This window comes from Juglans microcarpa x Juglans regia, chromosome 6S (assembly GCF_004785595.1).
Source record: "Juglans microcarpa x Juglans regia isolate MS1-56 chromosome 6S, Jm3101_v1.0, whole genome shotgun sequence".
NCBI classification, from domain to species: Eukaryota; Viridiplantae; Streptophyta; class Magnoliopsida; order Fagales; family Juglandaceae; genus Juglans; species Juglans microcarpa x Juglans regia.
Genome location: NC_054605.1, coordinates 14,869,643 through 14,883,303, shown reverse-complemented (window position 1 = coordinate 14,883,303; position 13,661 = coordinate 14,869,643). Strand labels below are relative to the sequence as shown.

The window sequence follows — 13,661 nt, the reverse complement described above, 5'->3', positions numbered from 1 at the left end:
AAACTGGCTGACTTGCTACACAACAAAAGAAATGTCCTGTCTAGTAATGGTGAGATAGACAAGACTACCTACCAACTTTCAGTATAAACTGGGATTATCAAGTAGGTCACCCTCCTCTTTGCGAAGCTTGACGTTTAATTCCATGGGAGTATTGATAGAAGTAGCCTCCTATAGTCTAGCAGTAGCTATCAAGTCACTAGCATACTTATGTTGATTGAGTGAAATATTTGAAGGACTACGATGCACCTCAAGACCAAGAAAATATGTGAGAGACCCAAGATCTTTCATATGAAAAGATTCTGAGAGATGAGTCTTGAGCTGGAAAAATAAAGCAGAATCAGAACTAGTGATCACAATATCATCAACATAAACCAAAAGAACAACAATACCCATGTCTGATTTTCGAAGAAACAATAAAGTGTCGTACCTGCTCTGCTTGAATGAAAATTGTAATAAAGTGGTGCAAAATTTATCAAATCAGCCCCTCGGAGCTTGTTTGAGACCATAAAGAGAGCGACGAAGTTTGCACACATGTGATGTTGGAGAGAGAGACAATCCCGGTGGTGGTTTCATATAAATACGCTCTTTAAGATCCCCGTGAAGAAAAGCATTATTGACATCCATCTAATGTATTGGCCAATCATTGGAAGCAGCAAGAGCTAGAATCGTACGAACAGTGGTCATCTTAGTCATAGGAGAAAATGTCTCTTCATAATTGACACCATATTTCTGATTATTTCCAAGTGCAACAAGCCGAGCTTTATAACGATCCAAACTCCCATCAGATCGAACCTTGACGGAGTAAATCTATTTGCAACCCAGGGGAACTATGGTGGAAGGACAAGACGCAATGTCCCAGGTGTGATTGGCCTCTAGAGCGGCAATTCTTCCTGCATAGCTTGTCACCAACAATCATGCTTGACAGCATGTGAGTAGCATGTGAGAATATCAAAATTGGACAATGCAGCAGTAAGAGCTGAAATAGAGTGGCCAAAAGAAAATCCATACCTCCGGAGGTACAGACACTGGCGGAGAGCGACGTACCAGGGGCTCTGTTGGTGCTGCAACTGATTGGTACTAGAGCATGGTAGGATTAGATATCGGGTGGCTGGACAATGCAGCAGTAAGAGCTGAAATAGAGTGGCCAGAAGAAAATCCATACCTCCGGAGGTACAGACACTCGAGGAGAGCGACGTACTAGGGGCTCTGGAGGTGTTGCAACTGATTGGTACTAGAGTATGGTAGGATCAGATATCGGGTGAGCCACCAGAAGAGACTGTGGGCGGGAGCGTCTTTTATACACAATATCTGGTTTAAAGCGAGAGTTGACTTGATGAAGATCTGAGAACTGCTGCTCAAAGGAGGGAAGGACCATAGTAGAAGCAGAGGGCACAGAGGACACATGAAAGAAATGTTGATTTTTAAAGAAAATAATATTCCTAGAAATGCGTCTACGGTGTAAAGTAGGATCATAGCAAATAAATCCCTTTTGACACATTATATCCCAATGCACATCCAACAGATTGAACAGAATTTGTCCCTCATGAGGGAGGTAAATGAACAAAACATACACAACCAAATATACGGAGATTATCATAACAAGGTTGTTTAGCAAACAAGCAGAAATAGGGAGACTCCATGTGTAAGACTTGGGAAGGTAAACGATTAATCAAGTGAGTGGCAGTTTTCAAAGCCTCGACCCAGAACATGGATGGAACAGAAGATTCTAACAAGAGAGTACGTACCACATCAAGAAAATGACGAATTTTGCATTCGGCTACTCCATTCTGTGGGACATGAACGTTGATAAATAATACATTTAGAAGCCAAGAATGCCTGAAACTCAGTAGACAAATATTCACCACCAGAATTTGTGCGTAATGTCTTAATAGTCGCAAAAAATTGATTGTCCACATACGCTAAAAACTCAGTGAAAGTACGAAAGACCTCAAATTTAGAGCGAAGAAAATAAACCCAAGTGAATCTGCTATGATCATCAATGAAAGTCACATAGTATTTAAATTTTTCATGTGAACTAACCGGGGAAGGTCCTCAAACATCACTATGGATAAGATCAAAGCAGTGAGAAGCTCTACTAGCATGCAAAGGAAAGGGAAGAGTTTTCCTTTTACCAAATTTGCAAGAATCACACTTAAGAGATAAAGAAGAACATTCTTTATTACCAAGAAAACCAGAGTGCAATACATAAGATAAGATCTGAGTATTGGAATGGTCTAAAGATGATGCCACACCATACTCGGATCATGAATATTATTACAAGCAAAAGACTTAATAGAAGAAACTGGAGAAAGTGCTGGAACAGGTAAAAATAGTTGAAACAATCGCCCCACTTTAGGTTCCTTCGCAATTGGCTCCCTTGTTACTTGGTCCTGCACAACACAACCATCACCAAAAAAATTAACAGCACAATTGTTATTAACTAATTGACCAACAGAAATAAGAATCGTGGAAAGTTGAGCAAGAAACACATTAGTAAATTTAGAAGAAGCATCTCTGACAGCAACTATTGGCAAAGAACTGCCATTGACAGTCTGAATGGCAGATTGACTAGCATAGGGCTGAACATGACACAGAGTGGTGGGAGTATTCGTCATGTGATTAGAAGCCCCTTGAGTCTACGTACCAGAGTTTAGTAGAATTTTTACCTTGAAACCCCATTACAAATAATGCTGAAATTAGCATCTGTTGCACCATTTTTGGCGTGCAGTAATTTGCTGCAGGAGGTGCAAGATCAGAGGAAGCACCTGAGGAAGAGCCATGTGCTACAGAAGTCGCTGTGGGAGGGACAATAACAGAAGTTTGAAATGCTTGGGCCTGGCGATTCTTGGGGCAGATGACATTTTTTGATAATGTGATCATTCTTCTTGCAATAAGAACAATATTTCTTAGGACAATTGGTAGCAATATGCCCATATTCCTTACAGTTAAAACACTGCAAATTTTTAGAATGCATAGGTGATCCTTGTCCTTGGGCAACATAAGCCACAGTTGCCATCCCGGAATTTCCAAGAGATTGCTCCAGAATAGCTTGAGTACTTAGATGTTGTTCTTCGCTAAGCAACTCACCAAACCAAATATCAATAGAAGGAACAGGAGATCTGTTCAGTAGAGATGAGCGAACAGATTCATATTCCAGGCGTAGTTTCATAAGATACTGATCACGCTAGCTAGTCTCGTGAAGAGTTTGAATAGTCGAAAGAGCGGCAACAGGAACATCCGCTGTAACCAAATCAGTATATTCATGCCAAAGAGTCAGAAATGCTGAGTAGTAGTCTTGGATGGAAAGACTACCATGTTGAAACATGGCAATCGCATGTTCTAACTAAAAGCGACAAGCATCATTAGCTTGATTATAAACCTTCTTCAAGTAATTCTACATGGATTGAGCAGAGTGATGAGCCCGTAAGTTGGTAACAATATGTGGCTCCACCGAACCAAGAAGCCAAGACATAATCCGAGCATCAAGTACAACCCATGAAGGAGAAGCCCCGAGATCTTTGGATTTATCAGTAGTGGATGTTTGGGCAACATCTGTGCCATCAATATGACCCCAAAGATATTTTCCTTTGAGGAAAAGTTCAAATTGAAATGCCCAAGTAGAGTAATTTGTGCCGGTAAACTTGACACACACAGGTGTTGAGTCCATCTCAAATAAATAAATTCTGACACAAAGCAAATCGACCAAAAAAATTCAAAGGAGGCACACTGGTCAGCAATAGAAACCGAGAGACACATAGAATTGCCGAGATTACCACGAAGACAAATAAAACTGCCAAAAAACAATTACCACATAAAAGTGCCGAGATGCCGAGAAAACAAAGATGTCGATATGAAGGCACAACCCAGAAAATAGAGGTGCCGAGATGCCTAATCTAGAATTTCCGAGATGCCGAGACGTGAACAAAGGCTGCTGAAATTTATCACAATAGGGACAGAAGGTGCTGACATCACCAACCTAGAAACAGAGACCAAGAAAAAGAAGCTTGCATGTCGGGTTCACCGAGAACACTCCAGAAAGCGCCGACAGATGAACCAAGGAGAAGAGAGAAAGAAAAATCACGCGGGCAAGATAGTACAGACGAACCGAGGATAAGAGAAAAAGCGACGACAGACGAACCTAAAGATGAGACCGAGAGAAAAAAAATCAAGCGACACTTGATACCATGTCAAATTAAGTCAAAGTTTTGTATGAATGGCCGAATGCCTTGGCTTTGTGATCTCGATTTATTATATAAATTGCACAAGAGTTCTATACATGGAAAGAAATAAGTATATGCTAATTTTATCCATATACAATCTATCAAATATTATGCTAATTGTACAAAAGAGTGAATCAAGGAAATAAATAAGAAAACAAATATGGAAACAAATATGGACAGCAAAACTGTCCATTGATAGTTGTATGTGAAGTTAAAAAGAAAAGAGTGAGGAATGGCCTTTGTTTGGATTTTTCTTTTTTGGGTTCAGGATTGGGTTAGGGGTGAGGATGGAGCGCTAAGGGTACGTTTGGGTAATTAGATGAGATGAGAAATTCTCAAAACTTCTCACAATTTCCTTCCCAAACATCACTAAAAAATAAAACACCTTTCAATTTCAAATTTTCAACCTTTTCATCTAATTATTATCTAATTATTACAACTTTCTCAAATTTCAAAACAAAACACCAAAATCAATACAATTTTTTCAAACTTGAAAACAAAAATAATATTAAAAAATAATATTCAAACAATTTTTGGACTTTATAATATTTTTATTCAACTTCTTCTCTCATTTCTCAAAACCCAATAAAACATTTTAATTCAAACCATTTCACTACTATTTACAGAATTCTAAAATACTCTAAGGGCTAGTTTGGGTAGTGTAGCTATTCATTATTTTATTATTACTTTTCACTACTATTCATTACTATTTACTACTATTCAATATTTTATCATTACTTTTTCACTACTATTCACAGAATATCTGAGATCACCTCACTATCTAAATGCAACCTAAGTGTCCAAACGAGCCCAAAAATGGACAGGGTACAAAAAACACTGTAGTGATATGAAACGACTTCATGAACCTGGCCTGACATGCTCTTGGAGGAATAAACTATGCTCAGAGCCTTTTCTATATAATATAATATCACACATTTATAGTTTTCTAACCTGTCTTCTTGGATGGTTTGATTAATGTCATTTGATGGAAGGAATTTAATTATATTAGCATGTGCTTCAAGGTCTCCATTTCTGTGTTAAGCTTAATGGTGTTAGGCTGTTGAAATGACAGGTTTTTACGTTTGTTATTCTTAATTTCCGTGTAAGTGACATAAGCCTGATTTGTGACTGTATGCTTTTGGATTAAAATAAAGTCATATAAGAGAAATGTTCCACAAGATGCGGCCTTGTTGGCTTGTGGGTTGTTTTCTCTTCTCTGTTTTGGGTGTTGGAGTCTAGCAATTTTTAGGTATTAACGAAGACATGTTTGGAAATTGAATATGGCTTTCTTTCAATATTTTTCAAGAAAACTATCTTTGGTGCAGTGGGAAATTGTCGTGGGAGCAGGTTTTGAGGTTGGCAAGCTTACGAAAGAAATATATCTCTTTATATGCTTCACTGCTTAAATCTGACCTCGGTCGGACTGTAGTTGATGACAACAAAGACATTGAGGAATTAGATCGTGGACTTGATATTGAACTCATACTTCAATGGAGGTATACTTTCTGGTCATAATATGTCAATTGTATTTTCTGACGGTTATTTGATATAGAAATGGTCTATATATGTGGGAACAAATGTGACTATATAGTTATAGTACTGAGTGGATCATTTTGCACTCATGATAGCTAAGGACGGCACCATCCCCTGAACTCGTGTGCCTCCTAGGTCTTGCTTCTAGAATCTCCAGCATGGGTACCGTGATACTCAGCCATCAAATCTGGAGACCTTTCTAATTATGAGAGGTCATCATATGTTGATCCTCAGTTTTGTGTTCACATGGCAAGATATATGAATCTTCTCCTATTGACAATGATTTTTTGTCTTCATTTCTACTATTGTTGTTATTATTGTTATTATTTTTAATTAACCTGTGGAGTAATATTTTAGATCTCATGACAGGAGTGAAGGAAGTGATAACAAGAAGTACACAAACTGCATACTTTCTTAGTAATTGTACTTTTTTTTGGATAATTACTGCACAGGACCTTGGGGTTTGCCCTTATTACAAACTGATCCTTGCAATAGAAAATTTTAAAAGTTGATCCCATGGGTAATAATTGTGTATTTTATTACTTCTATGGCAACTCACCTGCCACCTCAAAATCAATACCGCAAGGCATGTTTAAAAACTGCAATTCAACATTTAAAAAATCGTAAAACACCACATAATCACAAAACCAATGTAAGGTTACAAACTAAAATTTAAAAAGAAAACCAAATTAAAAACCAAAAATGTAGCAAAATATAACTACATTTGGAAAAGGGGTATAACTACATTTGGAAAAGAGGTCACGGGAGGGAGATCCCCACTGTGGGTTGCAGCCACCCACGAGGAGGGGCAGGGGGATTTTCCCTTCCCAGGTTGCTGTACCCACCTCGCTGGTGGTCCTCCTCCTCTAGTGAGGCGGCCACTTACTAGGGAATCTCCGATTCACAGGGCCAGGACTCATCCTGTAGAATTCCATGAGATGGGGAATCCCCCCACGTTTTTCTAGTCATTTAAAACTTTTATGAGTTTTTTCCTAATGTTTTAGTCTTTTTGTTCTTATGTGTTTTGTTTCCTTCTTACTTGACTTTTATATTTTTTAATTTGTATATATTTTTTTCTAACTTTTGTTAATGTTTTCCTTTTAAATTTCAGGGCAATAAGCTTTTTATTTTTATTTTTAATTTTTGCAAGTTTATAAATATTTTTAAAATTTTAGGTTTTTTGTTTATATTTTGTTGATTTTTTTTCTTTACATTTTCAAAAATATATTTTATGATTATGTGTTTGTGAGTTGTTTTCAGTGTTTCTAAATGTTGACTACGCATTTTGTTTCCTCACACTATTGGTACTAACACGAGAAGTTAGTGACACACCATCATTTACTGTTGAAAATTTAACAGTGTGGATAGGACCAATTTGTTACAAGATTATTGCCCTAGGAATCAAGTTTTAATTTTTTTTTTTTAACTCTAGGGACTAATTTATAATTAGTGCAAGCCCTAGGAGCCTATACAAGAACAATCCAATTTTTGAGAACTAAGATATTTTTCACCAAGGAGCGAAAGGGCGCAACCCAATGTATACAAGAGGTATACTGGAGAAAGCACCTAGCTAGGGAGAAGTAAAATGAAAAGACAAAAATTCTAGATGACGGGGAAAGTTAGAAGTATCATGAGCTAACATCCTGGCATAACTTTTTAGCATCTGAGCATGGCATTCCTTCTAAATACACTGCATTCAGCTTAATGGAACCTGCCGCCAAACTTCCATGCTGCACTGACCAACATTCTTACTTCTCTGACAAGGCAAACAACTCTACCATTTGTTGTCGCATAACCCATGCTACCCGAAAAAGATAGAAAACCCAGGCCCACATTGATCTAGCCACCTAGTAATGCACCTAAAGATGATGGGTGGTTTCCACATTGTTTTTACCTATAAAAAGACAACACCAATCTAGCACTAATTAAGAATGGGAAAAAAAACCAACAGCAATCTAGTATCACGACTCCCCTCCGTCTTGAATTATCAATAGTTAATATCTTCTCTAATGCTGTTTAGCACACATGGCAAACTCCTCTCAAAGAGCTTTCCAAAGAAAGAAGGGCATGCGGGATTTTAAAGGTTCTCCAGATAGAGTTCTATCTTTTATTTTCATAACAATGCTTACGTGCAATCCAAAATATCCCACGCTTGCACACTTGTGTATAAATGCGCTTGTGAACGTAAAAACAGGCATGCATACACACATACTTGCTGAAGTGGCTATGTGCTACAATACTCTGATCTTATTTGCTAACCTCTTTTTTTCCAGTACTTTTACCGACTCCCTTTTTCATACAGGATGTTGGCACACAAGTTTGTGGAGAAATCAATACGATCAGAAGATGACTCAAAGAAACAGAAACCAAAGAAGTCTTGGTGGCCATTCGGATGGTGAGAAATTTTAGCTTGAAACTAATTTTCTTCATATGTTCCAGAGTCTTCATATATGGCGATGCCTTAGGCCTGGTTTGGATAGAGAGATGCTTCCATCTTATCTCAATATCCAAACACCACAAACTCAAACACTTTTCAATTTCAAATCTTCAGTTTTTTCATCTAATTATTACAACTTGCTCAAACTTCCAAACAAAATACAAAAAATAATTCAACTTTTTCAAATCTCAAAACAAAAATAATATTAAAAAATTATATTCTAAAAATATTTTTACTTTATAATATTTTTATTCAACATTTTCTCTTTCATTTCCCCACCCCATAAAACATTTTAACTCAAAACTATTTTTAACTCATCTCATTTCAACTCAAATATATCACTACTATTCACAAACCATCTCAACTTATTTCATCTCAACTCACTATCCAAACCAGGCTTTAGAGTTTAGGATGATCACCGAAATGCATGTGCTCTTCCAGGAACAACCAATCTTCGAAAGATGAAGATGAGTCATTTAAATTCAGTGAGGAAGACTGGGAACAGTTAAATAAAATTATAGGGTATAAGGAAGGTGAAGAAGGGCAGTCATATATCATCAATAACAAGAAGGATGCGCTTCATACCTTCTTAGAGCTTCACATGAAACATAATGCTTCAAGGCTTCTTGATGAGGCCCAGAATTATCTTGCTGAATTATCATGTGAAGGCCTTGATTGCTCCATAAAGCTTTATCCCGAGACAAAAGCCTTTGACATGAAACTAGGATCATATCGATTGTCATCTCCAAATGGTCTTCTTGCTGAGGTTTGATTTTCCTTTCCCTTGAATGTTTCAGATTGCTCTACTTCTGTCACTTGTAATAAAAAAAAAAAAAAAAAAGGGAGAGAGAACAAAGAGAAAAAGATTGCTCTACTTCTGACACTTGTAGTTGATTAGTTGCGTCATAGGGGTGTAACCTGATGTTTTCCCACCTGCTTGCAGAGTGCTACTACTTATGATTCATTAGTTGGCGTTTTCTGCTATAAGCCATTTGATAGTAAGGTGGACTGGAGCATGGTTGCTAAAGCTTCTCCCTGTTACATGACTGTATGCTCCTATTCTCTGATTCTTCTTTCATAAGTTTGTGTTCTTTTACTGATTACAATTGTTTTGGCCAGTATCTGAAGGAATCCATTGATCAAATCATCAATTTTTTTGAAAGCAATACTGCTGTTAGTCAGACAATAGCATTGGAAACTGCAACTGCTGTTCAGGTCTTGTTCTATTCTTGCTCGTCCTTTGAAAGTTTAGTTGGAGTTACATTGAAGTACTGGCCAAGCTTGCTGGAATTGACTATATTCAGAGAGGAAATGCTTGACTTGATCACTGTAGATTTTTTTTTTTGGAATCAATTGGGAGAGGAACTAAAAGGGTGGAATTAAGCAGCATTTAGTCAATCTGGGACCGGAGAATGTAAACAGTAGTTATAGAACCCACCACCTACTTATCCAAACACCGTGGAGTGTTTTGTTGGAAAGGAGTGCATATCAGAGAATCAAGAAGCTTATAATGTCAGTACTGGTGATCAACAGTGTTCTTGATACCTTGGAATGGTTCTGTTATTATTTTCATTTGGTGTGCTGAATGAATTGAACTAAGTTTTGACACATTATGAAGATTCAGAAAATATTTCCTTGTTGCCCGTTGGATTAAACCAACCTGCCTGTTCCTTGTTTCAAATATTGATCCAAAAGTGGTATATGCTTTAGGGTGGTTTGCCGTCATATTTTGATCACCACCACTTAGAATTGAGTTTGTCTAATCCCAATTACAGTGCAGAGGCTTATACTTTATTCTGTTCCAGCAACTATGGTTCGCTTGCTTCATTTTGACTTTGGTGTACTAAAGGTCTTTTTTCGTTTTTTCTTAGATGACAATTGATGGGGTCAAGCGCACTGCTCAGCAGCAAGTAAACAGAGCACTGAAGGATCATGCCAGGTTGGGCACTTTGTTTTAACTCTTAGCGTCGAATTTGTGTAAAAAAGTTTTGTTATGAAACTCTTATTGGTGCTAGCATTCCCTTGGTGCTTTTGGACCTAGATTTTGGAATGTTTTATCTTGTTATGGTCTGTTCTGTAGGAGAGTGTCTTGAGATGATAATCGAAGGCCTTTGTAAGTGATTAAGTTATTTTTCCAGTTGGAGATTTTGGCAAAATTTAAGCGTGCAAGGGTTACACCTCTTACAGCTTTGGAAAGTTATATGTACATGTTTTTGAGTAGCAGTTTGTTCCTTTTTCTGTCTCAACCCCCTGCCACTCTCCAAGAAAAGAGTTGTTGGTTTTTAGTATTGTTGAACATTTATTTTACAGACACCCAACTGATTTATAATGCGTTTGTATTAAGGTGGGTGGAAATGGTTGGCAATTATTGGTATATTTTATCTACATAATCCATTTAACATTTTATATGATTGCAGGTTTTTGTTGAACTTGGATATTGCTGCTCCCAAAATTACCATTCCTACTGATTTTCATCCTGACAAGTCCCATGCAACAAAACTTCTGCTTGATTTGGGGAATTTGCTTATTCGGACACAGGTTAATGCAAAGTATTGATTCCTAATTTTTTCAGTCTGGACTTGTGTAAGCTGAAATTCATGTGGAGCGTATAAAATGTAAGCAGGATGAGCATGAAGTTGGATCACCTGAGGAGCTCGATATGTATCTGCAATTTGATTTGGTTTTGAGTGATATTTCTGCTTTCTTGGTTGATGGGGACTACCATTGGAGTGAAAATCCTTCCAACAAGTATGATCTTTCTGCCAGCACTAGTGGTGTTGGTTTCTTGCCCCTTATTGATAAGTGTGGGGTAATTTTGAGGCTTCAACAGGTAATACCCAACATCTTTCTTTAGTTTTGGCCCAGTATGGGTGTTCATTTTTATAATCTTGTCATGACAACTCATGCTATTGAAACTTACTTTATTTTGATGTAAAGATTCGATTAGAAAACCCATCCTATCCCTCTACAAGACTTGCTGTGCGGCTGCCATCATTGGGGTTTCACTTTTCTCCAGCTCGGTATCATCGACTGATGCAAGTGATGAAGATCTTTCAGGGGAGAGATGGTGAGGACTTGGATTTACTACTCCCTTGGAATCAAGCTGACTTTGAAGGGTGGTTGTCCCTTCTCACATGGAAGGTCTCTCTCTCCACCCTTTTCACCCAATACTTCTGTATATATGATGGTATCTACTGACATTGTTTCTCTTCTGTTTTCACGTTTTAGGGTGTTGGAAACAGGGAAGCTGTATGGCAGCGGCGATACATCTGCTTGGTTGGGCCTTTCCTCTATGTACTTGAGAGCCCTTTCTCTAAATCTTATAAGCAGCGTATCAGGTCAGAAGCCAATTTTTCTGAATTGCATGGATAATTGGCATGACTGGATCTTAACATTAATTGAGATTTCTGAAATATGGTTTAGAAAAGATGGAAATGTTTCTTCAAACAATGGAAATATTGGAGTGAAAGAAACTTTGTCCAATTAAAAAGCTCGTGACTCTTTACAGAACTTTCTTGTAGGCTACTAGAAGTTTAATTTAACAACCTTGTTATGACTTGGAGAAACAAGAGCCGGTGAGGCCAGAACAGCAATCAGTTGTATGTGCTTAATAGTTTGGCCAGATCTCCAAGTAAAAAGCTTGTTATCTTTGACAGATTATTATATTATATTACAATAATTATTTATTTAAGCTTGGAAACATGAAGCAAGGAGAACTCGTGAAAAGATGAAATGTGTTGATAAAAATCGATAGAGCAGTTTCAGATATATCAGTTTGTTGAGCTAAGTTGCTCACCATGAAATTGACGTGCATCGCTGTTCTAAGTGCGTGACATTTAAAGATAATTTTTTTTTTTTGATAAGTAAAGTTCTTAAAGATAAAAATTGGAATATTATGATACAGTTGTTACACACAGATTGTAAAGTTGCACAGGCATTGGCATTTTTGTTTCAGTAATCCTCTTTCTTTTCTAGAAGCTGTCTTACTGTGTTTTTTGTTGTAATTCTCTTTGTTTGCCCACTTTTTTACCTGTTAACATTATGGGTACACATGGGAATCCTAAGTTGCTTCTTTGGGAAGGTTATAGTCTTACAAAACTCATTGTTTTGTATTTCATGTATTTCAATTAGTCTTTCGTAGTCAAATTGTATTAAAAGTTTTCTGCATCTCCTTCCTTCCCATCTACATTGGTTTTAATAAATATATTGTATTGATATGCTTAATGTAGTTTACGAGGAAAGCAGATATATCAAGTTCCACCTGACTTTGTTGGTGGTGAAGAACATGTTTTGGCTCTTTGTAATGCTGCACAACCAATTATCAAGGTTGTAATTATGTCTTTATAAGTTACTACAGAGATAATTTAACTACACCATACATTTGATTATGATAGAATCTCAAGGGTTGAATATCAGGTCATATGAACTTTCATTTTTATGTAGGTTGTGGAGGATGCAAATGCATTAATATTAAGATGCGATTCAGATGATTCAAGAAATGCTTGGCACAGCCGTTTGCAGGGGGCTATTTATCGTGCATCGGTAGATCAATTATTTAGTTCAATTTACCTAATTTGATTTTCTATTTTGAATGACGTTATCGTAATCATCGTAGAAAGTTTTATGTTATGAGCGGGTATGCTTCTTTTTGTTTAGGCTTGAGTTGTACCTTAGGGTGGCAGGACTTTCCTTAGTTGCATTTAAATGATTTGAGTCTTTAGTTGATAGAAATTTGTTTTACAATTTGGTTGCTTTGCTTTGTGTAATTCTTGCTGGTGGAAGTTCTTCTTTACTTTGTCTCCTTATGAAAAGAATATATTTTTGATCAGTACTTCAAATTTCATTAAGAGCAAAAAGTAGCAACCCAAGTACCCAAGGTGTATACAATAGAAAGCATTCGATTAGAAAGGAGGAAAACAAAAACCAGCCACAGCTACTCTGAGCCGACATCCATACACAGCATTTTTAGCACCATGGAATTAAGCTCCTCCACAATCTTCTCACATCCTTCAATTATTTTATATTTTGTTCCATCTATAAACTGTCAGAATACTAGGGAAACCAGAGATACGAAGAGAGCTTTTGGAAAAACTGACCGTCTCGGTTCAGCCATTTCTCATTATCAAGGCCATTCTCCAATCTTTACAAGGAAAGTATATATTATCTATACACCGGAAGTAAGTATTCCTAATATTCAGCATTTATACATGGTAAATATTTAATATATTGTGTACAACTAATATTAACTGAGTCTGGAGAACCAATGAGCTTGGTGTTGGTGCCTTGTATAGAGGAATGTCCAGAGTCGGGAGTGCAGTTGGATACCATGTCTGGGGATAATGTTGCTCTCTTGGTCTCTCTTCCTCCAATAGCGGATTGGATTTTGCCTAAAGTTAACGAGATTCATAGTTCGTGGGAATTTCACATGAGGATGTGAATACCAATTTAAAGAACTAATCATTGCGATTGAG

The 13,661-nt window shown here is 37.1% G+C and overlaps 1 protein-coding gene across 1 annotated transcript in view; it reads left to right on the top strand.

Annotated features, from left to right (window-relative positions):
• The window catches only part of LOC121237034, a 99,739-nt gene that overhangs the window by 18,144 nt on the left and 67,934 nt on the right, over window positions 1–13,661 (top strand). The window contains 12 exon segments of the mRNA XM_041133585.1: window positions 5,546–5,716; window positions 8,056–8,148; window positions 8,632–8,956; window positions 9,134–9,238; window positions 9,310–9,405; window positions 10,062–10,129; window positions 10,608–10,728; window positions 10,814–11,020; window positions 11,128–11,331; window positions 11,419–11,528; window positions 12,420–12,516; window positions 12,634–12,732. Of these exon segments, the coding sequence (XP_040989519.1) occupies window positions 5,546–5,716; window positions 8,056–8,148; window positions 8,632–8,956; window positions 9,134–9,238; window positions 9,310–9,405; window positions 10,062–10,129; window positions 10,608–10,728; window positions 10,814–11,020; window positions 11,128–11,331; window positions 11,419–11,528; window positions 12,420–12,516; window positions 12,634–12,732 (1,696 nt within the window).